Source organism: Camelina sativa, chromosome 8, assembly GCF_030686135.1.
Source record: "Camelina sativa cultivar CO46 ecotype springtype chromosome 8, ASM3068613v1".
NCBI classification, from domain to species: Eukaryota; Viridiplantae; Streptophyta; class Magnoliopsida; order Brassicales; family Brassicaceae; genus Camelina; species Camelina sativa.
In genome coordinates this window covers 24,449,768-24,474,367 of record NC_141887.1, presented here as the reverse complement: position 1 = coordinate 24,474,367, position 24,600 = coordinate 24,449,768, and the positions used below count along the sequence as shown (strand labels likewise).

Below are 24,600 nucleotides of genomic sequence, written 5' to 3'. Positions count from 1 at the left end.
GGAAACGAGAAGAAGAAAAAATTATCATACCTTAAAATAAGGATAAAATCGAGTGCTGTCTTTTATTTTTGTAGGAATTGAAAGTCCAGGTTTAGCCATAAAGCTTGGAGCAAGTGCTTTTAACGCCTTAAGAATTGTGTTAAAGCTCGTACTTATCGAGAATTTTGATCTCTCGAATCTATCTTCAGCTACAACGTACCTCGCATTTTGACCAACTATGAACAAAAATGTGGCAAGCATTTCTTCAACAGAAACATATGTTGTGTCGGTTAACTCCATCTTCAATCTCAGAATTGAGCATAGTTTCAGAAATGCTTCTGGATACATACGATATAGCTCTCGAAAATTCTCACGTTTTGCAGCCAACGCTTTCTGTATATACTCATGTCCAAGTGTTGTCGCTGATAAAGCCCATATACTATAATCTTTCTTTTTTTCCAAATAAAACAGCCCATTAAAGTATACTATGATCCGGTATGCTTTTACGACGACAATGATTTACGACCCCAAATTGCAGCACAAACTGCAAATTGCAGTACATGAGAGATTTTTCAAAGAGGGAGAAAAGAGAGAGAGCTTATTGATTGTGATGATGGTTTCTATGGCTGAAAAGAGAGAGAATAGAGATGGTGATGGTTTGATTCAAAGGAAGATACAAAGCGTTCACATGTGGAGAAGGTGGCTGGTGATCTGCGGAGATTGCCGGAGTTGATCTTTTATGACTGTGTTTTTTTTGTTTCTTTATAACAGCTAAAAACAGAGAAAACAACTCATGAAAACAGAGTGGATAATTGAGACGAATTCAGGGATGTCAAAGCCATGAGGTGCAGAGCCAGCGATGTCAAAGGCAAGAGTGAAAGGAGACAAGAGAATGTCTTATGACTTGTTTGTCAATAAAGAGTGGAAAATTGCTTGAACTGAGCATCATCGAACTGTGCCACATTTTGTACTAAACGACCTGGTCCTCTCGACATTGGAAACGAAGAAGAAGAAGATAAGGAGCTTTTCTCGCTCTTTAATTTTGTGTTAGACGAAATCTTTCAAAATTCTATGTTAAAGGGTGTGATTTGAGAAGAGTATTTTTCAACTAAAAAAAAGTCTCCTAAAATCATTTAAAGTAGCATTTTAAAAAAAGTTCTGATATTTTGAATAACAAGAGATTTAAAATTGGTTTTATAAACTATTAATTGAATAACAAGAGATTCTAAATTATTTTAAAAAAATTTATATAAATTTTAATTGAATAACATAAATTTTATAAGTTTTTTTAAAATCCTCAATTAAATAATAAAATATTTTAACAATATTTTAAAATCCTCTAAAATGTTAAGTTGAATATCCAAGTCTAAACGCAATATACTTAACATAAAAAAGGTCACGTGAGGCACGTGATGCTCTCTAGTCTCTGCTATTATTAAATCTCTCTCTTTCTCTCTTTCTCTCTTTCTCTCTTTCTCTCTTTCTCTCGCTCTCTCGCTCTCTCGTTCTTCTCGCTCGGCAATTCGAAACCCTAGCATTGCCCAGATCTCTCAATTTGATTCAGGTGAGACTTTTCGCCTCTCTTCTTCTTCTTCTCTTTTCTTCCATCAAATTTTTCACTCCGGTGATCGGAATCGTTACTGGAATTTAATTGAACTATAGACGATCAATCGAGTCTCGTCAATTTTTTTAGGGTTTTTTTCTTCTCTGTTAATTGTTATCCAACGAGTTCTTTTTCTTGGGTGTGTGATCGCTTATTCGTTTCGATCAATTGATGTTTGGAATCTCAATTTTTGATTTTTGTGTTTAGGAAAAAAAATGAGCAGCCGTTCGAGTAGAACTATTTACGTTGGGAACCTTCCCGGCGATATCCGCGAAAGAGAAGTTGAAGATTTGTTCATTAAGGTATAAAAAATTACACCTTTCTTCGATTGCTACTTGTAATTGTGTTTATCTTGAACGATTTTTTTTTTAATTTTGTCTGCGGTTTTCTGAGTTTTCTTGAATTATTGGATCAAGAATTCAGATTGTGTTTCTGAAGTTCATGTGTTCACAAATCACAAGGTTCAATATGTTAAAGACATTGAATGCATCTTAGATTTTGTGTTGTTGGCTTGTGATTTGTTTGAAACGAGTTTTCTCAAGAATTGTTCTTTCCTTTTTTACAGTATGGACCTATTGTTCAAATTGATTTGAAGATTCCCCCGAGGCCTCCAGGCTATGCTTTCGTCGAGGTAAGTTTTTTTTATGAAAAGGCTTGTTGTTTATTTGCACTTTCTGTCCAACCATTTAATTTAATTTTTTGATATTTGTGCTTTTAGTTTGAGGATGCTCGGGATGCTGACGATGCAATTTATGGCCGTGATGGTTATGACTTTGATGGGCATCGTTTACGGGTTTGTTAATCATCAAATCCCTGAAATTTTAAATCAATACTTTGTATTTGTTGACTGGTAGGCCAATATAATTGATGCGCATTGGCCATTGCAGGTGGAGCTAGCTCATGGTGGAAGGCGTTCATCACATGATGCTCGTGGTAGTTACAGTGGTGGTGGTCGTCGTGGCGGTCGTGATGGTGGTGACGGTGGTCGTGGGCGTGGGCCATCTAGGAGATCCGAGTACCGCGGTACATATGATTGTTTTGGATTACTGTATAGTTAGAGTTTTAAGAGTAACCTCTAAACTTTTATTATCTTCAATATGCAGTTGTAGTGTCAGGTTTGCCTTCATCTGCTTCCTGGCAAGACCTTAAGGTGACTATTCAATTGTGGAACAGTTCCTCGTTGTAGTTCTTGTGGTTTTGAAGATTCCTGAATGAATCTTGACATAATTACTTCTTTGTAGGATCACATGCGTAAAGGAGGAGAAGTCTGTTTCTCTCAAGTGTTCCGTGATGGTAGAGGTAAGTCCTCATATCTTACCCGAGAATAGAGATGTGTCTAAAGCTGTTTGTATTTTCAGCTTTTAAACCCCGTTTTAACTAGTCTGTGGGATGCTTTAATCTTTGACTATTTGTTTACAGGTACAACTGGAATCGTAGATTATACTAGCTACGAGGACATGAAGTATGCGGTGAGATGTTCTTCTCCTTCCTATCCTTTGATTATTTGTGTTGGTGAGAACTTGTTCATCATTGGTTACTCATGAGTATATTCTTCATTTTGTACAGGTAAAAAAGCTTGACGATACAGAGTTTCGGAATGCGTTTTCTCATGGATATGTCCGGGTATGTTAAAAGACAAGGAGTCTGATAGCTGCATTCATTTTCTATTGCACTTAACACAGTTCCCTATATCATTATAGGTTAGAGAATATGACTCAAGGAGGGATTCGAGGAGCCCCAGCCGTGGAAGATCCTATTCTAAGAGTCGCAGCCGTAGCCGCAGCCGTGGGCAGAGTCACAGCCGTAGTCGTAGCCGCAGCAGAAGCAGGAGCAGAAGTCCAAAGGCTAAATCATCGCGTAGATCGCCTGCAAAATCTATATCAAGATCTTCTCGCTCTCGCTCCCGCTCTAAGTCAAGGTCACTGTCTCCGGGAGGGTATGCTTCGTTTCTTCTTTAATGTGAATGCTTAATATCCAACGTAGCGTAGGCTTGCTTTATTTAGCTCTTCCTTTAAAGTTTGTTGACATCTCATTAAAGGATGTCATTGGGATGACTTCATAGTTGTTGATTGAGAATGATGGTTGCTTCTAGTTAAGGGTACCTGGGTACGATGTATTTTGGTTTTGAAAGTCTGGTCTTTATTGTTGAGAATGGTTTTGTTTCCTAGATATGGATATACATACAATCAACTAAAATATGGGAAATAGTATCTGGAATTCTGGATCATGGATATCTTGGTTGGGTTGTACACAACTGTTTCGTCTCAGAGGTATATATGCTCTTTCTTAGATGGGCAAGTTTGGAATTGAAAACATTCTTACCTCCTCGTTTTCTGATAATATCCATTGCTGCTAGATTGGTAACAGTGGAGACATTGGATCGCATTGATAATAGTGTCATCAAAATGGATCCATCAAGCTAGGAAAGATATTTTCATTACCTGCTATTGGACAAGCGATCTGAATTCTCATTGGAACCGATGCTGCTCTGGACACAGGGTTTGATAGAATTAGATATTTGCTTTGATCCATCTCTGTTCCCTCTGTTTTATGTGTGTTATGATCTGCTAGAAATCGTCTGAAGTTGTCTTTTTGTGTGTGGCTTTCTTGTGACACTTTGATGTCTGACATGGAATGAGGCATCAAGGGTCTTGGTGAAACAGCTATTAAACACGGATTACATATTGGATTATTAAACTGGATTTGTTTCTCGGACTTTTGCAGATCTCGTTCAAGGTCAAGATCTCCTCTACCATCTGTAAGTCATCTATTTATATCAAATTTGCATCCCGCTGTACTATCAGCACAATATTTTCGGGTTTCCGGCCCTAGTATACAAAAGAGAAGATCTATGTCTAGCTATATAGTTACATCCTCACCATCTTGAAACTTGTGTGTGCAGGTTCAGAAGGAAGCTAGCAAGAGCCCTAGCAAGCAGCTGAGCCCAGCAAAGAGCCCTATGCGTGGTAGGAGCAAGAGCAGAAGCAGGAGCCCATCTCGGTAATGCACAACACACACTCTTTTACACTTGTTTGGAATATTCTCGTTCCTTGTCTGAATCTCTCTTAAACTGTTGTTTTACAGGTAAAGAATTATCTCATAATCAGGTAAAAGAAGCTGGGTTTGTTGGAAGATTCGCCTAAAGATGGTATCTCTTTTATCTTGTAGGTGTGACTAAAAAACAAGTAATGATAAGCTGAAAACAATTGTTATTCTGGGGTACCTCTCATGGGATTTTAACTCTCTTTTTCTTTTAATATTCACTTGCAACTTGCAACTTGCAACTTGCAACTGTGTTGTGGATGCTTCTCTTAAAATATATCGTTCTTATTGCCTTGTGTTGTTTGCACATAGGAATGACAAAGCAATTTAAAATTGTTCATCATCGGTAGTTTATGAACTAAAAGCTAAGCTTTAGTGCTCAGTACGTACTATTGGAAATTTACTGTCGAGTGCACAATCAAATTCAAAAATCTCAAATACAATTGACATTCTTAAATTTTGATAATTCGTCTCGTCGTATTCAAAAACATATGAACATGTTAATATAACTTTTGGAAACAAGTCAAATCACTATTATTATCAATGAACATAGAAAAGACCCGTTCCTATATAATCCGTACGATGTCTTATTCGGGGGAGCTGTTCCGCATTATTTGTGTCTGTGTCTGCGTCTGCGTGTGAGTGTTGTGAATGGAATCATGAATGTGTGTGATCAGCAATTCTAAAACAACTAATACAATTCCCGGTTTACTCGTACCGGATCCGTAACTGTAATCTACAAAAACAAGTGAAGAGAAGAAGATTTGGATAAGAAAGTGGCCGCCATTAGTTAAAAATCAGAGGTAGAGGTAGAGAGAGAGCGAGGGAGAGCCATGGCTGATTCTGTATTCTCTTTGGTACCAGAAGACGTAGTTTTCAAAATCTTCTTCAAGCTCCAAGATGATCCAAGATACTGGGCTCGTCTTGCATGCGTCTGCACCAAATTCTCATCTATTGTAAGAAACGTTTGCTGGAAAACACAGTGCTACTCCGCAATCCCCACCGTCATCTCCGATCTCCTTCCTCCTTCTTCTTCTTCTTCTTCTTCCGCCGCATCGTCTTCATCCCTAACTCCTCCTCCTCCTGGTGGTTGGGCTTCTCTCTACAAACTCGCCGTCTGTTGTCCTGGTCTCTTCCACGCCGGGATTCTCCTCGAAAACTCCGATTTCGGTTTAGAACGTGAGCTAGGTCCCGATCAAAGCCTCGATCGTAAACTTACACCGACGGATCTAGCTTGCGACGACGGAGAAGTTTCGAAACCAGTCGGATCTGGTTTAGAAACGACCTCGTTTTGGTCTCTCTACGACGATCTCTACACCGATACGCTCTCCGCTCCTCCGGAAGATTCGACGGACGATCAAGAAGAAGAAGAAATCGAAACGAGTGAGATCAGACCTGGACGAGATCTTCCGGTAAGGAAACGAAGGAAGATTTGTAGATCTCTAGGATCTCATTTAGCTTCAGGAGCTTGGAACCTTAGCCGTGAACAAGGCAACAAGCTTCTCGCCAGTAGATTCCGCGGTGATTGTCTCTACATTTGCAATTGGCCTGGTTGTATTCACGTCGAAGAGAAACGAAACTACATGTTGTTCAGAGGTGTTTTCAAAGATTTCAAACGCTCTCGTGTTTGGAGAACCATCAACGACGGTAACCGGAGTAAGATCTCCGGTTTGAAATGCGCCTTCTGCTTGTGCGACGAGACTTGGGATCTGCATTCATCGTTTTGTTTGAGAAGAGTGTTTGGGTTTCATGATGATGGTGAACCTGTTGTCAGAGCTTATGTTTGTGAGAATGGTCATGTCTCTGGTGCTTGGACTGCTTTACCTCTCTACACTTGACTAAAAGATCAAGACTTTTCATTTGATTATTATTGTTGGTCTTTTATCATCTCTATTTGGTTAGATTGTTTGAGGTTTGTAATAATCGTATGACCATTTGTTTCATATTCTGGTTCAAGTTTAAGCTCAGTACCAATCAGTGCTTATGTTCAGTGCTCAAGTTATGAAAAAGATGGATAGATTACTAGATTGTCTTTGGCAGTTACACATATAGAAAGGCTGCGTAAGCAAAATCTATGTCAAAACCAAAAAAAATTGCTAGTCCAGGAGGAATGTTTTGGAAACCATAAAACCACGACAAAATGCAGAAACTTAAACCCATGACAAATCCATAGAAAGGAAAACAGAGTAAACAACATTCTTATAAAGAAGGGAGTGATTCAGAAGGTTTCATGGAACCTGAAAAGCTACTAATACCACCATATGGTTTCATCTCTAGAACAGTGTCTTCACTTGTCTGATTTAACAGATGTTGTTTGTTCTCCTGCTGGTGCCTTCTCTGTCGCAGGAGCTTCCACCTTGACATCATCATCTTTCTTGTCTCCTGATTTCGCTGTTTCTTCTGCAATTACAGAAAACATGTTTCAGTACTTGACTTCTGCATTTTGTTGAGGAACAAAGTATGCAAAATGGAATATATGAGATGCTTGAATAACAAAGTCAATCAACTCATGGAAAATGCTCTCGTTTCATTAAGAAGCTGTGACCAAACATAAACTAGAAAGATCTTCAAAACTCTTACCTTCATCATCGCTGTCTTCAAACTCTTCCATTCCACCCATACCACCCATGCCTCCCATTCCTCCCATACCACCCATGCCGCCAAGTCCTTCAAGTCCAGCCATACCACCGAGTCCACCCATTCCACCGAGCCCTTCAAGTCCGCCCATTCCCCCAAATTTCTGCAAGCAAGGATCGATCATGAAGTCATTTCTCAAAGCTAAGTAAATATGATAAACAATGATCACAAGTTAGAAACAAACCGAGAAATCCATTCCTTCCATTCCACCCATTCCTCCCATGCCTCCCATTCCACTCATATCCATATCTCCAGCACCTAAAACAAAACAAAAGAACACAAAAGTTGACACATTTTAAATTGCAAATGACGTGCAGAGAGTATACAGAAGGATAGATATACAACTATAAGCTTAAAGAGGAATGCTAACCAGCGTTGCCTTCTTCATCCTCATCTACCCATTTGTCCCAATCCACCTTGACATAGTGTGGCGGCTTTCCGACACGGAGTAGTTTGTTCCACCTTTCTGGCTCTGCTTTCTCTATTATGCAGAATATGCTTCTTTCTCCAACGTTGATCTTGCTTTCCTGAAAAAAAAAAAAAAAAACAGATTAAAGATTTTAAAACTAAACAGGTAACTAATATAAGAATGAGACAAAGTTGGTCTACGAATCTCACCTCAACATTGACTTTATCGTGAAGTTCGAGATTAAGCTCATAAAGATGGTTTTCTGGACCAACTTTAGCAGAGAAATCAAAGACTCCTTCTGGGGCTAGATTGACCTTCGTGTCCTTAGTATCTGCTAATACTACAGTGAGGAAAATCTTGTGGGTAGTCTCAGCCCACTTCACTTCAGGATGACGACTGTAAAATACATGAAAAACAATCACTTTAAGTCTAAAAGCATAAACACCAGCTATATATACAAATCCAAGACACGAGACTGTCTATTGTGATTCTACACTGAAAACTGAAACATCATTAAGACATCTATGTCTTCAACCACATTTATAACCCAAACTTAAACCCTAAACCCTAAATCCAACTGCTGTAAGCTTTAAACTTAAACAAGCAGAGATTGATACAAAAAATATTCATATACAACTGATAGCGACAATGTATAGACAACTTCCGGACCCCAACACAATAAACCCTAGACCCCAATTAAAAACCCTAATTTTTTTAATTTTTCCGAATCCTCATGAACCCAATGAAAGCGTAACCCTAAATCAACCGATACTAGAAAGAAACCAAGTTTCCAAGACAAACCCATGAGTAAAAATGAAGAATTGAAGTGAAACAAAAGCAACAACAAAAAACAACACAAGAATGAATCTGAGAAGCACGATGGAAGAGGAGTTGGGTGAAGATCCCAATAAGATAAGAGTGATGAGATAGGATTTTCTTATCAATTACCTCATGTTTACTGGAAAGGCTGTAGAAGAAGAAGAACCCTAAAGAGAGAAAACACAAACGGTGACGCAAAGATTTTTTTTAGACTTGGCTTGATCGAGAGAGAAAGACTTCTCTTTCTAGTTGCTCCGCATAGATTGTGTTATAGTGCTCGAAGTGCTTTTCCTCTACATGCTAGCGTATCGTAGTTAAGGTGAGTCTCAAAGAATCTCAACGGTGACACGTGTTGGAAGGCTGTGTGTTTGCTTACAGGTTCAACGGTTAAGATGGAACGGTTTCAATTTAGGGTTTGTGAGTGGACTGTTCTCTTCTGACTCAATAGTCTTTTTAGCCAAAATTTAAATTATTTTGTAAACCTTATAATCAAAATTGTTAATTCAAGTTTTTTTTGTAATGTGTTAGGTATTTTAAAGATTAGGTTATAAAACTATAAGGTGAGTCGTGTTAATTTCACATACATGTCTTTCGGATATTTCGTATTTACATTATACCATGGAAACTTTCAAAATTATCAAACTAACCCCCTCAAGAAAATCCCCAAACTTTCCACGTCTCTAAGATAGTTGATTTACCTGTTGTGACCAAGAAGATCATAATAAAAGACTAGGGCAACATTTAACATTTACAGATTTTGTAGTTTAATAACCTGAGTGGTCCTCCTCCAAAATGTTACTTTTAAGGATGCTCGCATCTAAATACGTTAAGACTATTGAGTTCATGTCAGTGACATGGCTGCAACATCATCATCATTGCTGCCGTCATCAGGTAATTTGAGTAAAGTTGTCAAGTCGACAAGATGCCGCATTGTTGGTCGTCCGTGTGGGCAGTTCCAAGGAGATTCCAGATCTGCCAAGTGTTCTACTATCTGACAATATTCAATTCAAATGACAAAAGCATTAGATTTGTAGTTCTTGTCAGAGAGAAAAAAACAAGTTTTTTGACAGAAGATGAACTGAGACATTTAACTTAACACGAGCAGAAGAATGCTGAAGGTTCGACTATTCGAGTTGAGTTTAGCAGAGATGATTTATGACTCCATAATCAGGACACAGTTGTTTATCTTAGGGTAAGTATTGGTTACCTTCTGCATTTCATTTTTTCTAAGTGGATCTCCGATCATCACAGACGATCTGCATGCTCGGGATGCTAGCATTGCACGGACTCGTGATGGACAAATCGAATCAGTTTTGTTGGTTTTGTAGCTACTGACAATCGAACATTCCCCATGGTTATCTCCCAGAGTTGAAATTAGGTCTTTAAGATCTGCCCGAAACAATAAATCAAATAAGAACGTATGCAAAAAAACATATGTTGTAAGTAACAGAACTAAGGAAAAAACAACCTTCAACTCCAAAGGTGATATTCTTGCTATAAGGAACGGCCCTTAGTCTAAAGTGTTTTCCGGGAGGAGCACTCGGATTCTCCTCTAGAAGAAAGCCATTTTCCCTAGAAAGTTGTTAAAACCATATTAGATTTCTAAATTGATGTCAGGGTTAAGAAAATGCAGTATATAATAGTGATCTTCCACCTGATGATATCCATGTGCATTAAAACTGTAACTTCTTCCTCTGGAGAGAGCTCCAAGTTCAAAGGCCTGATTTTTGGGAAAAAACGATAGGTAACAGAGATAAAGTAGTGGAAGAGAGATGAGATGCTACTACTACTGGTGTAAGTACTCTTTAAGTAACATGGGACCTAAGAAACGCCACTGTGAGAATGTGAAAGCAGTGGAATGGGATCAAGAATCTAGATTAATGTCACAAAGCAACTCACTGGAGTAAGGGTTGCTGGTTCAGGACAGTTGACCTTGCTAAATGTTCGAAGTTGAATTTCTCATCAGCTGCATGCTGGCCATAAAAGTCAATCACTAGTCTACTCCATTGATTCAAAATTTAGATTAGGGAAGAAACTCTGAAATGATGGAAACTTCCACTGTCCACAATTCAACCAAAAACTAAACAAATCGGAGGAGGAAAATAGGGCCTGGAAGCATACATATACGAAGACTCACCTGATCCACGATGAACAGATCTCGCTCCAATTTCGTAATGATGAACCCAAGATTGAATTGCCCGAGTACCTATCACACAGAACAAACAGATAAATCTGTCTCGACAGAAGCCAGGATAGAGCAGAACAAAATACATTAAGAATCTATCTTTCGGTGCTGAGATATCGCTTAGTATTTTAGCTACCTGCATTCTCCTGAAATCTTCTTTTCGAAAAAGCCTTTCCAGCTCAGAAGTGGCTGCAGCTAAAGCCCTTGCTTTTCGCTCTTCATCATCCGGTTGAGATAGCTCTAATGTTGCAGCGGCAAAGCACCTGTAACTTGTACATTTTAAATCATCCCATTTCTCTGACTGCAGCTAGGAGGCCCAAAAGATGAAGGAAAGAAATCTTACTTTTTAGGTTGAGGCGTGTTTATCCATTTAGATGCATAACCTGTGGACTGTAATCTCGACAGCCTTTCTAACCTCCTCGTCCTGAGGTTTTGAAAACTAAATTTTAATGTGGAAAACAGTTTTGGACCGGTTGACTGAGCTGGGGAGTCCAGTACTGTGGCAACAGATCGCAGTGGCTGACTGCAACGTGGATTTTCCTCCAAAATCCTTTCCATATCCCCCTTGGAGAGTGTTTTATCTGATGTTGGTTCTTCAAAACATAATGATTTTTCATGTTCCTGCAGATGAAATAGTTGTTGAATAACATTTAATTTTAGGAGACACAGTAACCAAAGATATAGCCGCATTAGACGTAAACGATTAGCAACATGGATTTGAGTACAAAAGCCTACTTACTCTTTCATGTCTTTCAACTTTATCAGTATCGATTCCAGGAGAAATCCGATTTTCAGATTCAGACTCCATTTGGTTTGGCATCTTATCTTCCTTTGAGAGGACCATACCATCAACGTGATCGCCTTCCATCAGACATCTTGCAGCTAACGCACGAACTTCAAATCTGCTTTTCTCTACACGACAACTAGAAGTTTGGTGTCTGAGTACAGGTGCTTCAGAGAGCATGGTGCTTATGTTCTCATGTTTTCTTTTCCCCACAGTAACAAAAGTGTTCAAAGTTGACTGGGCAAAGCTAGAGCGACTGCTTAAGTGTTTACTTGCATCAGTAACTTTCTCAGTGACATTAAAGTGAGGCAAATCTTTGCTCGTTGTCTTGTCAAGGTGAGCTACAGTTAGGGACTCACCATGGACTGATAAAGAACATTCCCCTTTCTTATTCCCCTGTGCCTTAATGTCAAATTTAAACTTCTCCATTGTCGAACTATTATCAATCTCAGCATCCCTTGAGAAAGAAATTTCCTTTTCATTAACTTCCCCCTCTCTGGTTTTAGAGCTTACATCCAGAACAATCCCTTTGGACAGGAGATTTGATTTCTCCTGAAGAGATGAAACTCCAGCCCTATCTGGTTGCTCGGAATTCTCCTCGAACCTATTTACAGTATAAGACGCATTACTAGAAGAATATATGTCGTTCAGACCTTCCCTCAGAGAACCGATAACAGAAGTCTCATCAGAGAAGAACACCTTTCTTTTATCGGGCGTGACATTCAAATCACATGCTCCACCTGGCACAATAAAATCGAGAATGGCAACTGGATATTTTCGAGAACTTGTATCTTTGTATAACTCATTCACCAATTTGCTGACTTTCGGCATATCTACAGGCCGACCATTAATGAAGAAATACTGTCGATCTGCCAAATTGCGTCCAGTACCCTGTCCGGGCTTGGAAAGAAACCCTTCAACTCTACAATCATCTGATATAGATATATTTACAGGCTGTAGACTTGTAAAGGTGCTCATGCCAAATACTGTTATGATATTGTCTTTAAGTGAACCCCTCCCTTGTGTATTCAGCACAACAGACTTTGGGGTTTTCCCAGTCGTGTTAGAGCAGACAAACCGCACTCCTTTCGCAATAAGTGCATATGCCTACACAAAGGAAACAAGAGGAAAACCATTGAAGAATTCATTGGTCATCACTGAAACAGAGATTGAGCAGAAGTCAAAAGCTGATTCTAGCATAAAAAGCTGAGAGCTTAAAACAGTCTACATAGTAAATATAATTCCAAGCATTATGATAAATTGCATAAGGAACTTCAACTTGAATCGTGCCAATGAAACTGAGTAACCTACCATCTACATTGATTATAGAAAACAAAACTTTCGAAACTCAATGTCATTCCACCATGTAGAACTTCAGTGACCACTAAAATACTCAGGTACAAAACCATTATGACCCAGACAAGTGTGAAAATCAAAGTATTCAGTGAGAGACTCACGTTCAATAAAGATACAAGCTTTCCGTACTCTTTGCGTATATTGCGCTTAAACTCTTTGCTTCGTACAGGTAAATTAGAGAACAACTTCCTCACAGTGACAGTGGTACCGATTTGGCGTGCAGTCTTCTTTTCATCAGTCAGCAAACCAGAATGATCAAACGTCAGGAGCGTAGCAACAGGCTCATTCTTTGTTCTTGTTTCCACCGTGAGATTCCCCAATGCACAGAGAGAGCTCAAGGCTTCTCCTCTAAAACCATAAGTAGTCAAACTCAGGAGATCTGTGAAATCCTCCAATTTAGAAGTATGATGCTTAAGTGCAAGAACCTGTAAACACCATTACTGTCAATTACAGCACAATTAGGGATCCTAATCGTCCGGGATTTAAGGAAAACAGACCTTGAAATTGGTTGGGGAAATGCCACAACCGTTGTCGATGACTTGAAAGTAGTCTTCGCCGTAGTCTCGGAGGTTGATCTCTATACTGGTGGCTCCGGCGTCGAGACTGTTCTCCACAAGCTCCTTGACAGCAGAGGAGAGGTCTAAAATGACTTGACCGGAGCAGATTCTGTGAACTACGTTTCTGTTTATCGGTCTTATCAACGGAGAGCTAGTAGTCGCCGGAGACGAATCTCCTTGCATTTTCAAAACCCTAAAAATCGAATTAGTCTCCTCAATCGAATCAAAACACCGTAATCTGGGACTGAGAGAGAGAGAGAGAGAGAGAGAGAGAGAGAGAGAGCAAAACAAACCCTTAGGTCTGCGACTGTGTTTTGCCGCCCAAACTCGAAGGCGAGCCAAAATTGCTTTGTGAGGGTGATGAAGCTTTTGCCGTTTTGCGTTTTGTGAGGACGCAGCAGCATACTGCGTTTTGCGTTTGGCGTTATGCGTTTTGAATAAGTTGATTTTGATTTGATGTTTTACTGTACTTGTTTAATGGACTAAAAATATAAAACCCATATCTTCATATTGGGCTATAGACCTCAATTTAAGTAGTCGTTCAAGCCACGTAAAACATTTTAGGTCTAAGCATTTTAGGGTTCCTTCTTCTTCAAATGCTCAATCTCTTTCTCTGGTATCTCTCTACCTGTTGTTGACTGAATCTAATGGCGATCAAACGGAAACATCAAACTGTTCCCGTCGTTGCTTCATCCTCGAGGAAGGTTCACAAAACCAATAAGGTGAGAGAAATTACAACCTTTTCGTAGATTTTGGAATTGATGTTGGGTTCTAAATTCCATATGTATTTGTGCAGCTAACGTCGAAGATACTGAAGGTAGCCTATGAGCAGAAATGAGAGGTAGAAGATGAAGAAAAATCAAGGACAATCCCAATGAGCTGCTTTTTCAAGGAGGCAGTTTATGGGTTGGAAGATTTTATTGATGATGATGATGATGAGCAATCTCAAGAGTTTCAGACCCAACTTGATTGCCACGTGAGATTCTTTCTCAATCGTGAGGGTTATATTTAACTGTTATGTAGATTATAAACATCAATTTTCTTAGAAACCATTTGTGGTTATGTGATGGAGGATATTACTTATTAGGACAAGCCATGTTTGCAAAGTTACTCGACTCGTGCAACTGTTCTAAACTGGCTGCATGGTTTTCCAGGATATGACCAGTACTGAGGAAGAAGACATGTTATTTGATGCATTGTTTTCCAAGGATGGAGCTTCAGTATCTAAACGTCTCTCTAATGCTATTACTTGTATCAAGAAGCGTGAAGATAAAGGTGACGATGCTACAATATGTTTCTTGCATATATACCTATTTCTGTGTGAAAATTATTGTTTGTTTATGGTTTTAAGTGGCTAAGTATATCTTTTGCGTGTTGAAGGTTCAGCTTCTGTTGTAGAAACTACTTCCATGTCCATGCCTGAAGATAAAGGTGATGCTACAATATGTTTCTTGATTACCTATTTCTATTGTTTGTAGACTATGGTTTAAGTGGCTGGCCTAACTATATCTTGATGGATATGGTTATCTTTTCCGTGTTGAAGGTTCAGCTTCTGTTCCTACTTCCATGTCCATGTCTGAAGCCTCTGACATAATTAAAAAGTAAACTTCTCTTTTCTTCCTTGTCAATGTATTATCAGACTACTAAGTGTGCTTTTGAAGTGTTTTGTCTCTGATATACTCTGCAGAATTGTAAGGCTGATGAGTATATACACACAAGGGAAATTGCCGAAAGAGTTTATCATATTTACCAAAAAGGAAAACTGGGTTAGTTTACTGAAGTTGACTCAACCAGAGAGTTGGTCAATCAATGCCATGTACAAGGTTACAACCATGTTTGCCTCCAGTAGCAAAGCTGGACTCTTCTTTAAGCATTTTCTTCTTCCTCGGGTGAGAGAGGATATCAGAAACCACAGAAAGCTACACTTTCTTCTCTACCAATCCTTGAAAAAGACACTGTTCAGGCCCAAGGATTTCTACTTGGGAATTCTTTTTCCGCTGTGTAAGGTGTGTTTGTTTTTGCCAGTCGTATCAATTTTTTCTTTCTCCTTATGATCATCCATTTTCTAAAATTACTTGCATCATTTGTACTCCAGTCCGGAAATTGCACCCAAGACGAAGCTAGAATCATAGGAAGTATGATACAAAAATGTTCTATTTCTGAAAACTTCTCAAGGTATAGCTTCTTTCTCGAAAAATTTGCCATATTATTAAACACACGAATAACAAACAATCTCATGATTCCTTTAAATGAACTGCAGTGCTGCCTTGGTTTGTTTGGCGGAGTTAAAATATTGTGGCGAAACAAGGTAAAACACGCAAGCTAACCTTACACTTACACTGTTACGCATATAGATATTGTGTGCCCCTTCTTGGTTTTATTCTGTTTGTGTGTGTGCGTGTTTGCAGTTACTTCATGAAAGTTATTCTGGACAAGAAATATGCTCTGGCGTATGGGGCGGTTGATGCGGTCACTGCTTACTTCTTGAGATTTCATAAGGAGACGAGAGTTATGCCTGTTATTTGGCACCAAACACTTCTTTAATTTGTGCAATGGTAAGTAAGAAAGAGTTGTTCATTTAGTCATTGGAACCAGCTTTAACCTCTCCCATGGTAAAAACCTCTACTTTTTTGCAGTTACAAGCATGAACTAAGAAAGGAAGATAAAGAGAGTCTCAGAAGTTTACTTGACAAGCAAAATCACAAACTTGTATGACCCCTTTATTGTTACTTAATTTCTCTAGTAAAGATCTTATAAACTTTTTTTTCTTATCTAACATTCCTTACCTTTACAACAGATTACTCCTGAAATTGTGACAGAGCTTGATAACAGCAGAAACCGCGGCGAGAAGATTATTAATTCGCCTTCAGCTCCTTCAACACCTAAGCCGATAAAAGAAGACTTGTTTGACATGCCAGAAGTTCCAATGGAAGAAGACTAGTGATCACTATTATTTCCGTTGTTTCAACTTCTATGAATCTGAGTGAACAAACCTTGTTTTTGTTGTTTTTTCGCTTTCTTCCTCTCTTTCAACTTTCAAGAACGTCCAACCATATAAAACTAATGTATTTTGTTTCAGGATACATTAAGACAAAAAGCACATACCTTACTGATTTAGAATTATGTCCGTATCCTTAAAAGACCCGAGCCTCTATATACATACGCATGTATTTGGATTATACAGCGAATGTTATTTCTTTTTTTTTTTCTTATGTTGAGAAAGAAAATGAATTAGACAACAAAACGAACAACACTCTCTTATCTCTCTTTCTCTCTGTACATAAATTTATAAATTAAAGGACCAAAATGAGATAAAAAACCGAACAAATCCCTCTTCCTCTCTTTTGTTTCTTCTACATGAAGTAGCTCAACGACGTCTTCTTCCTCGATCCTCCTTCTCCATACAGCTCATTCCATTGCTGAAGCTCGTTCATGTTCGATGAGTCTGAAGAAACACTGGCACATACCTACACATGTTTTTGATTATTTATTTTTAGCCCTCATTTCAATTTATAATCACAATGTTAAACTCATTAGGTTCTTTGTGTATTTTGTCTGGACTCACCTGATCATGGGCAGCCTTGAAATCATTCATTGTCAGGGGACGAACGTCTGTGCAGCTATACAATGGTGGTGTGGGACGGTTCTCTGCCTGAGCTGCAGTTTTCTCCTGTAGTCAAAATAGGGGTCAGTATATAGAGGATGAGTTCAAGGAGTAAACTAAATGGCCTTTCGATTCAAAGGAATGCTTTAAGTTAGAACGAACCTTCTTTTCTTTCTCCAGTATTTCTCGGATTGGAAGATGTGCTGCGGTCACACACAGATTCTGCAACCAAATGAAAATGTGAGTGTGTTTTTACAGGGAAGGAGATTGAAAGGGAGCAAGAGGAAAAAATGGAGACCTTTAAGTCACTTCCTGAGTACCCATCTGTCATATTTGCTATAGCTTCTAAGTCAACATCTGGTGCTATATCTTCTTTTGCTAGAATAACACTCAAGATCTTTGATCTGTTCGTAGCATCTGGAAGATTAACCATCAATCTGCATAGAAGTAGTAGTATGCCGGAGAGGCTCAGCAATGGTTGCAATATGAGGTATATTCTTCAAAAGTAACAGAGAACAGAGGCTGGTCTTACCTCCGGGGAAGCCGTCTAATAACAGCTTCGTCGAGGTCAAATGGTCTGTTGGTGGCAGCGAGTACCAGAACTCGTTCTCTATCCTTTGTTCGTAAACCGTCCCAGTTTATCATGAATTCATTCTTCATCTTCCGCATAGCTTCATGTTCCCCTGGATTTTCACGCCTTCCCAACATGCTATCAACCTAAATAATGTTTATCCACAATCATCAGATGGAGAAAGTACATATAAGAGCTTGGCGTCGGAGGAGAGGAGAAACAGAGAACGCTTTTTAATTCTCTTCAAAACATACCTCATCAACAAAAATGACACTTGGCGCAATCTTGCTTGCTAAGGAGAAGACAGCTTTCACGTACTTCTCTCCCTCACCAAACCACTGCAAAGCATTTATCGTAAATGATCAATTACTATCTTTAAAAGAAATGAGTTCGCTTTATAAGAGATACCTTTGAAGTAATGCTGGACATTGAGATATTGATGAAGTTTGCGCCAGCCTCAGTTGCTACTGCCTTTGCCAACATCGTCTTCCCAGTACCAGGAGGTCCAAACAACAGTATACCTTTCGTAGGCTGTATTAAAACAATAATATATCTGTTTGGTTCCAGTAAAGTGGGAGCAACAAACATATATGAAAACGTATACAATAAAAGGTACCTTCGTTAGCTGGCCTTTGTCAAACAATTCCGGTCTTTGAAGAGGAAGCATCACCAACTCCTTCAATGTGTCTTTCACATTTTCCAGAGCCCCAATATCATCAAAGGAAACACCTATATCGCTAGGTGGGATGACATCCGACAAGAGTTTTTTCTCGAATTCGTTCTCAGTAACAACATCCTGATACAGCATAGCGAAGAAGCTCTTAACGCCAGAACATCCTATGCACTAGGTAGGCAGATTGGGAAGAAAGAGATCATGTTACATAATATTACCTTCAGAGACTTCTTTAAACTCTTGTTTTCGTTCTGAATCCCATGTAACATCTGCAGGCCATACGCAATGCTGCGAAATGCGCCAAAATGTTATTTATAAATCTAAATTGTACCTTAGCTACTGTATCCCACAGCCTATAAAAGAAAGCTCACCTTTCTGCAGAGATAACAAGCTTGTTGTCTTTTACTGTAGGTTCTGAACAGTTTATAAGATGGTGACCGTACGCCCAGCCAACCACTTTCTCTACACCTATTAACAAAACAAGTTTTGGTTAGTCACGTGACGGCTTACTAAGAGACAGCATAAAGAAAGAATAAAGCAAGTGAAAGAGGCTTACTTTCAGATGGAAGAGTTTGATCTTTGATGGACAAGGTTCCAAGGTCAGGGCAGTCAAGTCGGTTTTTGGTGAGGACCTGTAACCATCATTAACAAAGACATAAGCAAAAGACAAAAACAAGAAAAGGAAACCAGGAACAATTGCTAAAGGATTCGATTAGAAGATGCTCACTGCAAGGATGCTGGTTATATTAGCCTGAACCTTCAAAATCTCGGTGTCACGTTCGAGTTTCTCCTTCCAGTCCAAGAGCAAAGCTTCATCCTGTGTATGTCTTAAGAGCATAAGAAAAAAAAAGAAAAAAAGAAAAAACAATATATCTACCCAGACAAGAAGAAATGAGTAAAGGTATCAACCTGAGGTAACTGGATGGCTATTTTGTTAGGAAACAGTCGAGTTATTTGTTTCATTGATTTAGGCGTTTCTTTGCTTCTATCGTGCAGTTTACCAAAATTATCCTGCAGATAATATGAAAAATCATTTTCAACATCTACAAAAGACCTAAGATGACTATGATGGACCTTACCATTCAAGATTGAAAAAATTAGGTACACTACAACTTCGAGAAAAGAAATAACTCAAGATAAGTCAGGTCATCATACCGGGAATGCAAGATCCAGTAATGCTGTCTGGTTGCCACCAAACTTAGTAAACAAGAAACCTCCAGGATGGGACTGAAAATGAACCATTAAACCTCTAATTAACTATACAGATAAACAAATCAAAACCAACAGAAAGATACCTAAAGAGAAATAGAGAAGATTAGATAAGTTTCTTACTTTCTCCTTTCGGCTGTCCAACTGGGTTTGTGAGGCCATGACAACAATATTTTCCGGTAAAGTCTCGAGCTTGCTCTTCAAAGTTGCATACACATCACTGTTCCCCACGAGAGATTTCTCAATGTCTTTCAGGAACAATATTAATGACCCTCCTTCACTCTCACTATATGCGACCTATGTTACCAATGAAGAAGTTAACAATCATGTAGCTATAAGCCATAAATGGTACTCTACCATAACTTATGAAAAGTACCTCAAAGATTTCATTAACAGCAAGTTTATCAGCATCATCGCTAGAAGAACCATCTAACCGAAGTGAACTAGCTGCACACAAAGAAAGATATTAATAAAACTCACTTTCTAAGTAAGGTAGAGTTGGAAATAACAACCAGCCAATTACCAGCACAAAAAAACCCATGTTCTTCTTCGCAGAGGCCACCAAGATCATTGCCATCTTGTACAGGCCTATCGAATCTAATCCCAATTTTTGAAGCAGAGTTGTCTTCAAATGCAAGGAGTACTTTTCCCTGGGAACCTATAGACGGTCCCCTATATTATATAGCAGAGAAATAGTAAGATTTAAGTTCCAAATACAACGTTTACAGCAGATGTGAACACAATACCTTAGTGAGCCTTGAAGAGAAGAAACTGCAGAAGACGAAAAACCTGCAAACCTTACTCGGTCACCTAAAAATAATTAAAGTGCTTGTTCAATAAAACAGGAAGAGTGGTACATCAATAGAAGGTGAATAATCAGATGATTAAAAAAAAAACATCATGCCTGCTTTGAATGTGTAACTTTTAGAAGTTGCAGTTGACACTTCTTGCTTTGGTAAAGCCTGAGAGCTTAATGTTGAGCCACCTGTTATATCAGCATCAACACTTGAAGTTGGTTTCTTATGCTGCAATGCTTGTGCAGCCTGAACAGCTCGTTTAGCAAGCATAGATAGCTTTTCACGCCTAGAACCTTCTTTAGAAGATTCAGCTTCCCTGGCTGGTGATCCCTGAATCCATTGAAAAACAATAGAAAATTTATGACTTCACAGGGATGTTGAAAACAATGTCGGAGTTGGCTCTGTGACACGTATAGCATCAAAGCTATCTGGGACCAAAAGACAGCACTACCAGTTAATACCTACTTGCTTAAGATGACAAATATTTTAACAAATAAAACAACAGATGCTATTTATACTAGTAGTAATATAAGCTGTCACATCTCCTGACTGGTCTTCTGGGATTTATATTCTTTTAGAATAATATTTTTGGATCCATGTAACTAGGTATATAGATCCTGTTCATGGAACTCATTTTACTCTCTTTTAAGTGACTTAGGTCTGTCAATAGAAACACAAAAGAAAAAATAAAGAGGAGAAGATTACCCCAGGCAACAAAAGAGAGTCAACAATCATCAATTTGGCTCCAAAATTTTTAGCAAACGCTTTTGCCAACATTTCCTGATATATCTCAGAGCCTAAAAATATTTTATAAGGTGAACATGGTAAGAAAAATAGTTATCTTAAACCTTATGTATACTAAGGTAAACCTGGCGAAAGGAATGGACACAACAAAAAGTAGAAAGACTGCTGATGAAGCCTCATACCTGCTGGCCCAGAGAGTAAGATACGGGGACAAGTTGTCGTCAAGTCTGATCCATACTTTGCATACTTGTTTCCACCGTTCATATGGACAAACATCGATGTTATCAAAACATCCTTTGTCATGGCACTGAGACAATATATATTTTAGCTATAAATCATCAAACCATCAAACGCAAGATGTGTGACAGAAATGTAACAAAATATCTAGCAACCATACCTTAAAAAATAAGGGAAGTTCTCAAAAGAAACTTCTATGTTTTCAGCATTAAGTACTCCTCCTCGCAGACTATCCTTGAACGCTTGGCGTCTAGTCGATATTGTTGATGAAAGATCAAATTCTCTAAGGAATTCTCTCACTTCCCTTCGTTCATCCAGCAATTTGGAGATGCTGCCCCTTATATCAAATGAAGAAGATTCCCCCAGAAGATGCATAATTGGTCTAATTTCATAACCAGAACCAGGAACATTTCCACCATCAGCTTCTTGAAAAGGATCCAATCCACTGCCATCGACATTCAGATTCTCATTTGCAGTACAAGAGGTTGAAGCAGCATTTTTCTCCACAGCAGCAATAGCAGCTTGGTCATTGTTACTATCAGCATCGTTCATGTCAGTATCCGAGATGCAATCATTGCAACTGGAAGGTACCACAGGAACCTCTGGATTTTGCTGCCTCTTGGCAGCTTTAGCAATTGGCGGTAGAAGATGGAAGTTGCGGTACTTAGATAGAGATGCCAATATAGAGGCCCCATCAACAGCTGAGGAGTCTCCTGCTCTTGTCTCGACATGAACCCCTTTCAGAGGGGAACCCCGAGCTTCACATATATTCAACGAAGAAGATCTGTCGGGAGCAGCTAGATTTTCATCTTTAATAGGTTGAAATATCTATAAAATGGTTAAGAAAATGTTACCAAAAGCCACTGAATTTAAATGACAAAAACGTTATAAATCATGTAGAATGAATCGATAACATTCCAAGCAACTCCAGAAAAGGATACATAAGAATGTTTCGCAGAAACGCTGAAGACAACCTCGTCACCACCCCTCAGATTAACACAAGCATTTTTCTGGTAACACTTGCCATTGACCTGAACAAGAACTCCATTCCCTATAATCTCCAGGGATGCAACTGCTGGACCACCAGGCTGCAAGGGACTATGTAAGCAAAAGACTTTTCCACTTTTGGCCAGTAAGAGCGATTTACAAATGGGATTACCTCAGACTGCTTCAATTCACAAAGGGTGGTAGGCATAGATTGGTCTTTGATAGATAAATCGCATCCCCGGCGTCCAACAGTAAACACAGGGCTTCTCATGATACGGTGAGGATTCTGACATAGCAAAGAAACACCGAATTATAGTCAGAACAAAAGAACTAAATTCACAAAAATAAAATAAAAATAAGAACAAAAGAACATAGAGAACCAAAACAAGGCAAGAACTAGACATGCAGACAACAAAACTCTGAAAAAAACAGATCTTTCCTTCAAAAAATCCATTTATTGAAAACTGCCAAACTCTCAAGTGCAATTCGCAGACTTTTAGACAATACACCGAAGTGATCACGATGTTTGACCCACCAGAGAATACTGAGAAAGTAGCTTCGCCCATGGAGCCTTTGAAGCACGCTTCTTGGCCGCCTTGGATTTCTCAGCATCGGTAGCCACTTCAGCTAGATCCAAAAGAAACACCAAAACATAAGAAAGGAGATTAAATTTAGAAAATTCACATCGTGGAGGAAGAAGTGAAAACCTGCTATGGTAGGAGTCGCCAAGACTTCGACTTGAGGATTAGCGTCGGTTTCAGGAGAGTTCTCAATCACCGGCACATCAGTTGGAACAGGCTTCTCCGCATCCATAGGCTGTGGATCAGAGGATCCAAGTTCCGGCTCTCCAGATTCCGATCCAGGATCCGAAGCCGGTACTTGATTCTCGATCGGAACCTCGCTCGCTGAAGAGGAACCAGCCGGTTCAGCCGCCGCCTAGGGTTTCCAAAATTCAAATAAAAAACAAATCAGATCCCCGGACAAAAGAACGAACACCCCAGATTCAAAATCCAGAAGCAAAAAGAAAAAGAAAAAAAAACAATCTTGAATTCAAATAAAAAGAAAAAAAAGTACGAACAGGTTCAAGAGAAGAAGCAGCAGCGGCATCGATCTTGACCTTAGATCGCTTGTTAGGCCTTGGAGATGAAGACGCTTCAGGGGAAGAAGAAGAAGCACAGAAACGCTTGGAAGCGGAAGAGCTACGTCTCGTCTCAACCATATCTCACGACCTCCCTTACCTTATCTTTCTCCGCCTTGACTTCGCCTTGATCCAAGAAGAAGAACCGCTTTGGTTTCTCCCGAGAGAGAGAGAAGAGAGAACAGGAGATTAGAGATAGGAGAAAGGAGAGAGAGAGAGAGAGAGAGAGAGAGAGAGAGAGAGAGAGAACAAAAAAAAACAGAGAGATTTCATGTAAATGATTACTGAGAAGGTCAATTTATAACCTGCTTACTTTTTTTTTTAATTTTATTTTTTTATCTGTGCGTTTAATTTTTTTACATTACGTGTCAAATTTATAAAATACCATATTCCACCTTTTACACTTACATAATTAACAATCTAAATTTTGCATCAATACTGTTGCTGCTATGCGGTTTTCCAGATTTGAAATCGGAATATTTATATATTTTTCAGAAATAAATACATTAATCATAAATTAATTGTTGGATAATATAGATATTTGCATACATTGTTAATGGATGTAAAGAAGTATATTACATATACTTTTGATATTAATTTCAATATATGATTAAACTTATTTTAAAGTTATAAACACATACAACAACAATTCTCATAATTTACAATAAATAATAAATTTAGATGACTAAAAAAAACGAATACGACAATTTCGATCCCATAATCAAGGAAAATACTTCTCGACAAAACAATAAGATTTAAGATTAAACGTTACAACTTTGTAGTTTTGCATATTATATCTGATCTATATAACGATATTTTTGTTATCCATAATTCTTTTAAACATTAAAATAAATGCATACGACAAATTTTTCTTTTCATAGTTTTTAATTAATAAAAATTAAGTTATTCCTTGGAATAACTTCTAAAATTTTCAAACAAAAAACATATAGCAAAAGCTTTTATGTATATATACACACAATATTTCAATTAAACAATAATACTTGTACACATTACAGCTGATTTAATTTTTTAAAAAATAACTGAATTATAGTAATTATATTTAGTGGAAACCTTTGAAAACTAAAACTACTGTATTTGGTGAAACCAAGTTGGATAAAATATTCTGATATGGTATAGTTTAGTTGTGGAGAATAATGTATTTAATAAGTATTTCTCTTTTTGTTTTAGAAAAAAAAAAGTTGGCATTTTATATAATTGTCCAAAAAGAGAAAGAGAGAGTTAGCTCCCCCGCTTGGGCAATACAGAAGC

At 38.5% G+C, this 24,600-nt stretch overlaps 6 protein-coding genes across 17 annotated transcripts; 3 read left to right on the top strand and 3 right to left on the bottom strand.

Annotated features, from left to right (window-relative positions):
- Positions 1-1,394: 1,394 nt before the first annotated feature.
- On the top strand, positions 1,395-4,918 carry LOC104707854 (serine/arginine-rich splicing factor SR34B). 7 transcript variants are annotated; one of them, XR_002033018.2, is made up of 14 exons: positions 1,395-1,543; positions 1,790-1,884; positions 2,148-2,213; positions 2,301-2,375; positions 2,470-2,605; positions 2,686-2,732; positions 2,824-2,881; positions 3,002-3,051; positions 3,149-3,205; positions 3,283-3,518; positions 3,751-3,852; positions 3,939-4,340; positions 4,485-4,582; positions 4,751-4,918. XR_002033018.2 is itself a non-coding variant. In XM_010424289.3 (13 exons), exons 2-13 carry the CDS (start codon positions 1,798-1,800, stop codon positions 4,758-4,760), a joined length of 954 nt encoding a protein of 317 aa, XP_010422591.2. In that variant the 5' UTR covers positions 1,395-1,543; positions 1,790-1,797; the 3' UTR covers positions 4,761-4,918. The 7 variants fall into 7 exon arrangements, 3 of the variants coding, with proteins under 3 accessions (XP_010422591.2, XP_010422588.2, XP_087317806.1); XR_015563852.1 differs by having other exon boundaries at positions 4,667-4,918; XR_015563851.1 differs by lacking the exon at positions 3,751-3,852.
- A 111-nt stretch (positions 4,919-5,029) lies between these two features.
- On the top strand, positions 5,030-6,601 carry LOC104707853 (phytochrome A-associated F-box protein). The gene has a single exon (XM_010424285.3). The coding sequence runs from the start codon at positions 5,458-5,460 to the stop codon at positions 6,460-6,462; it is 1,005 nt and encodes a 334-aa protein (XP_010422587.1). The 5' UTR covers positions 5,030-5,457; the 3' UTR covers positions 6,463-6,601.
- A 22-nt stretch (positions 6,602-6,623) lies between these two features.
- Positions 6,624-8,914, bottom strand: LOC104707852 (co-chaperone protein p23-1). Of its 2 annotated transcripts, XM_087461681.1 has the most exons (7): positions 8,619-8,762; positions 7,880-8,066; positions 7,632-7,788; positions 7,446-7,519; positions 7,281-7,364; positions 7,205-7,244; positions 6,624-7,024 (listed from the first exon to the last, which is right to left on the bottom strand). In XM_087461681.1, the coding sequence occupies exons 1-7, from the start codon at positions 8,621-8,623 to the stop codon at positions 6,912-6,914; spliced, it is 660 nt and encodes a 219-aa protein (XP_087317807.1). In that variant the 5' UTR covers positions 8,624-8,762; the 3' UTR covers positions 6,624-6,911. The 2 variants fall into 2 exon arrangements, with proteins under 2 accessions (XP_087317807.1, XP_010422586.1); XM_010424284.3 differs by having other exon boundaries at positions 7,205-7,364; positions 8,619-8,914.
- Positions 8,915-9,078: 164 nt separating this feature from the next.
- On the bottom strand, positions 9,079-13,801 carry PMS1 (DNA mismatch repair protein). 4 transcript variants are annotated; one of them, XR_015563849.1, is made up of 12 exons: positions 13,665-13,801; positions 13,312-13,564; positions 12,916-13,239; positions 11,414-12,565; positions 11,018-11,295; positions 10,811-10,937; positions 10,627-10,695; positions 10,389-10,455; positions 10,144-10,209; positions 9,958-10,061; positions 9,697-9,878; positions 9,079-9,480 (listed from the first exon to the last, which is right to left on the bottom strand). XR_015563849.1 is itself a non-coding variant. In XM_087461678.1 (12 exons), exons 2-12 carry the CDS (start codon positions 13,552-13,554, stop codon positions 9,331-9,333), a joined length of 2,769 nt encoding a protein of 922 aa, XP_087317804.1. In that variant the 5' UTR covers positions 13,555-13,564; positions 13,665-13,799; the 3' UTR covers positions 9,079-9,330. The 4 variants fall into 4 exon arrangements, 2 of the variants coding, with proteins under 2 accessions (XP_087317804.1, XP_087317803.1); XM_087461678.1 differs by having other exon boundaries at positions 10,389-10,462; positions 13,665-13,799; XR_015563848.1 differs by having other exon boundaries at positions 13,312-13,791.
- A 132-nt stretch (positions 13,802-13,933) lies between these two features.
- Positions 13,934-16,454, top strand: LOC104707849 (bystin-like). Its single transcript, XM_087461676.1, has 11 exons — positions 13,934-14,093; positions 14,168-14,347; positions 14,526-14,646; positions 14,752-14,802; positions 14,915-14,972; positions 15,059-15,377; positions 15,467-15,546; positions 15,632-15,679; positions 15,780-15,926; positions 16,008-16,080; positions 16,169-16,454. Exons 2-9 carry the CDS (start codon positions 14,246-14,248, stop codon positions 15,913-15,915), a joined length of 915 nt encoding a protein of 304 aa, XP_087317802.1. The 5' UTR covers positions 13,934-14,093; positions 14,168-14,245; the 3' UTR covers positions 15,916-15,926; positions 16,008-16,080; positions 16,169-16,454.
- Positions 16,455-16,456: 2 nt separating this feature from the next.
- Positions 16,457-23,626, bottom strand: LOC104707848 (AAA-type ATPase family protein). 2 transcript variants are annotated; one of them, XM_087461674.1, is made up of 27 exons: positions 23,272-23,626; positions 22,901-23,129; positions 22,729-22,820; positions 22,366-22,479; positions 22,148-22,294; positions 21,367-22,034; positions 21,152-21,276; positions 20,931-21,022; positions 20,333-20,555; positions 20,175-20,238; positions 19,952-20,100; positions 19,805-19,875; positions 19,552-19,725; positions 19,375-19,446; positions 19,129-19,230; positions 18,947-19,036; positions 18,776-18,851; positions 18,591-18,687; positions 18,438-18,507; positions 18,163-18,342; positions 17,955-18,077; positions 17,801-17,884; positions 17,508-17,692; positions 17,274-17,412; positions 17,138-17,197; positions 16,937-17,041; positions 16,457-16,838 (listed from the first exon to the last, which is right to left on the bottom strand). In XM_087461674.1, the coding sequence occupies exons 1-27, from the start codon at positions 23,410-23,412 to the stop codon at positions 16,725-16,727; spliced, it is 3,786 nt and encodes a 1,261-aa protein (XP_087317800.1). In that variant the 5' UTR covers positions 23,413-23,626; the 3' UTR covers positions 16,457-16,724. The 2 variants fall into 2 exon arrangements, with proteins under 2 accessions (XP_087317800.1, XP_087317801.1); XM_087461675.1 differs by having other exon boundaries at positions 23,311-23,606.
- Between the last annotated feature and the right edge of the window lie 974 nt (positions 23,627-24,600).

Bases quoted from the DNA above. Each gene is read 5' to 3' on its own strand.
- LOC104707849 (XM_087461676.1), top strand. From the start codon at position 14,246: ATGAGCTGCTTTTTCAAGGAGGCAGTTTATGGGTTGGAAGATTTTATT. The intron at 15,378-15,466 runs GTGTGTTTGTTT...TTTGTACTCCAG, and splicing joins TTCTTTTTCCGCTGTGTAAG to TCCGGAAATTGCACCCAAGA. The intron at 15,547-15,631 runs GTATAGCTTCTT...AATGAACTGCAG, and splicing joins ATTTCTGAAAACTTCTCAAG to TGCTGCCTTGGTTTGTTTGG.
- LOC104707854 (XM_010424289.3), top strand. From the start codon at position 1,798: ATGAGCAGCCGTTCGAGTAGAACTATTTACGTTGGGAACCTTCCCGGC. The intron at 3,519-4,306 runs GTATGCTTCGTT...GGACTTTTGCAG, and splicing joins AGGTCACTGTCTCCGGGAGG to ATCTCGTTCAAGGTCAAGAT. The intron at 4,341-4,484 runs GTAAGTCATCTA...TTGTGTGTGCAG, and splicing joins CAAGATCTCCTCTACCATCT to GTTCAGAAGGAAGCTAGCAA.
- LOC104707853 (XM_010424285.3), top strand. From the start codon at position 5,458: ATGGCTGATTCTGTATTCTCTTTGGTACCAGAAGACGTAGTTTTCAAA.
- PMS1 (XM_087461678.1), bottom strand. From the start codon at position 13,554: ATGCAAGGAGATTCGTCTCCGGCGACTACTAGCTCTCCGTTGATAAGA. The intron at 9,879-9,957 runs GTTGTTTTTTCC...TGTTTCGGGCAG, and splicing joins TATCACCTTTGGAGTTGAAG to ATCTTAAAGACCTAATTTCA. The intron at 9,481-9,696 runs GTAACCAATACT...GAATATTGTCAG, and splicing joins GAAAAAATGAAATGCAGAAG to ATAGTAGAACACTTGGCAGA.
- LOC104707848 (XM_087461674.1), bottom strand. From the start codon at position 23,412: ATGGTTGAGACGAGACGTAGCTCTTCCGCTTCCAAGCGTTTCTGTGCT. The intron at 22,821-22,900 runs GTTTTCACTTCT...TTTTGGATCTAG, and splicing joins GGCGACTCCTACCATAGCAG to CTGAAGTGGCTACCGATGCT. The intron at 22,295-22,365 runs GTAATCCCATTT...AGTCCCTTGCAG, and splicing joins GTGAATTGAAGCAGTCTGAG to CCTGGTGGTCCAGCAGTTGC.
- LOC104707852 (XM_010424284.3), bottom strand. The intron at 7,789-7,879 runs GTGAGATTCGTA...TTTTTTTTTCAG, and splicing joins ACGATAAAGTCAATGTTGAG to GAAAGCAAGATCAACGTTGG. The intron at 7,365-7,445 runs GTTTGTTTCTAA...CCTTGCTTGCAG, and splicing joins TGGAAGGAATGGATTTCTCG to AAATTTGGGGGAATGGGCGG.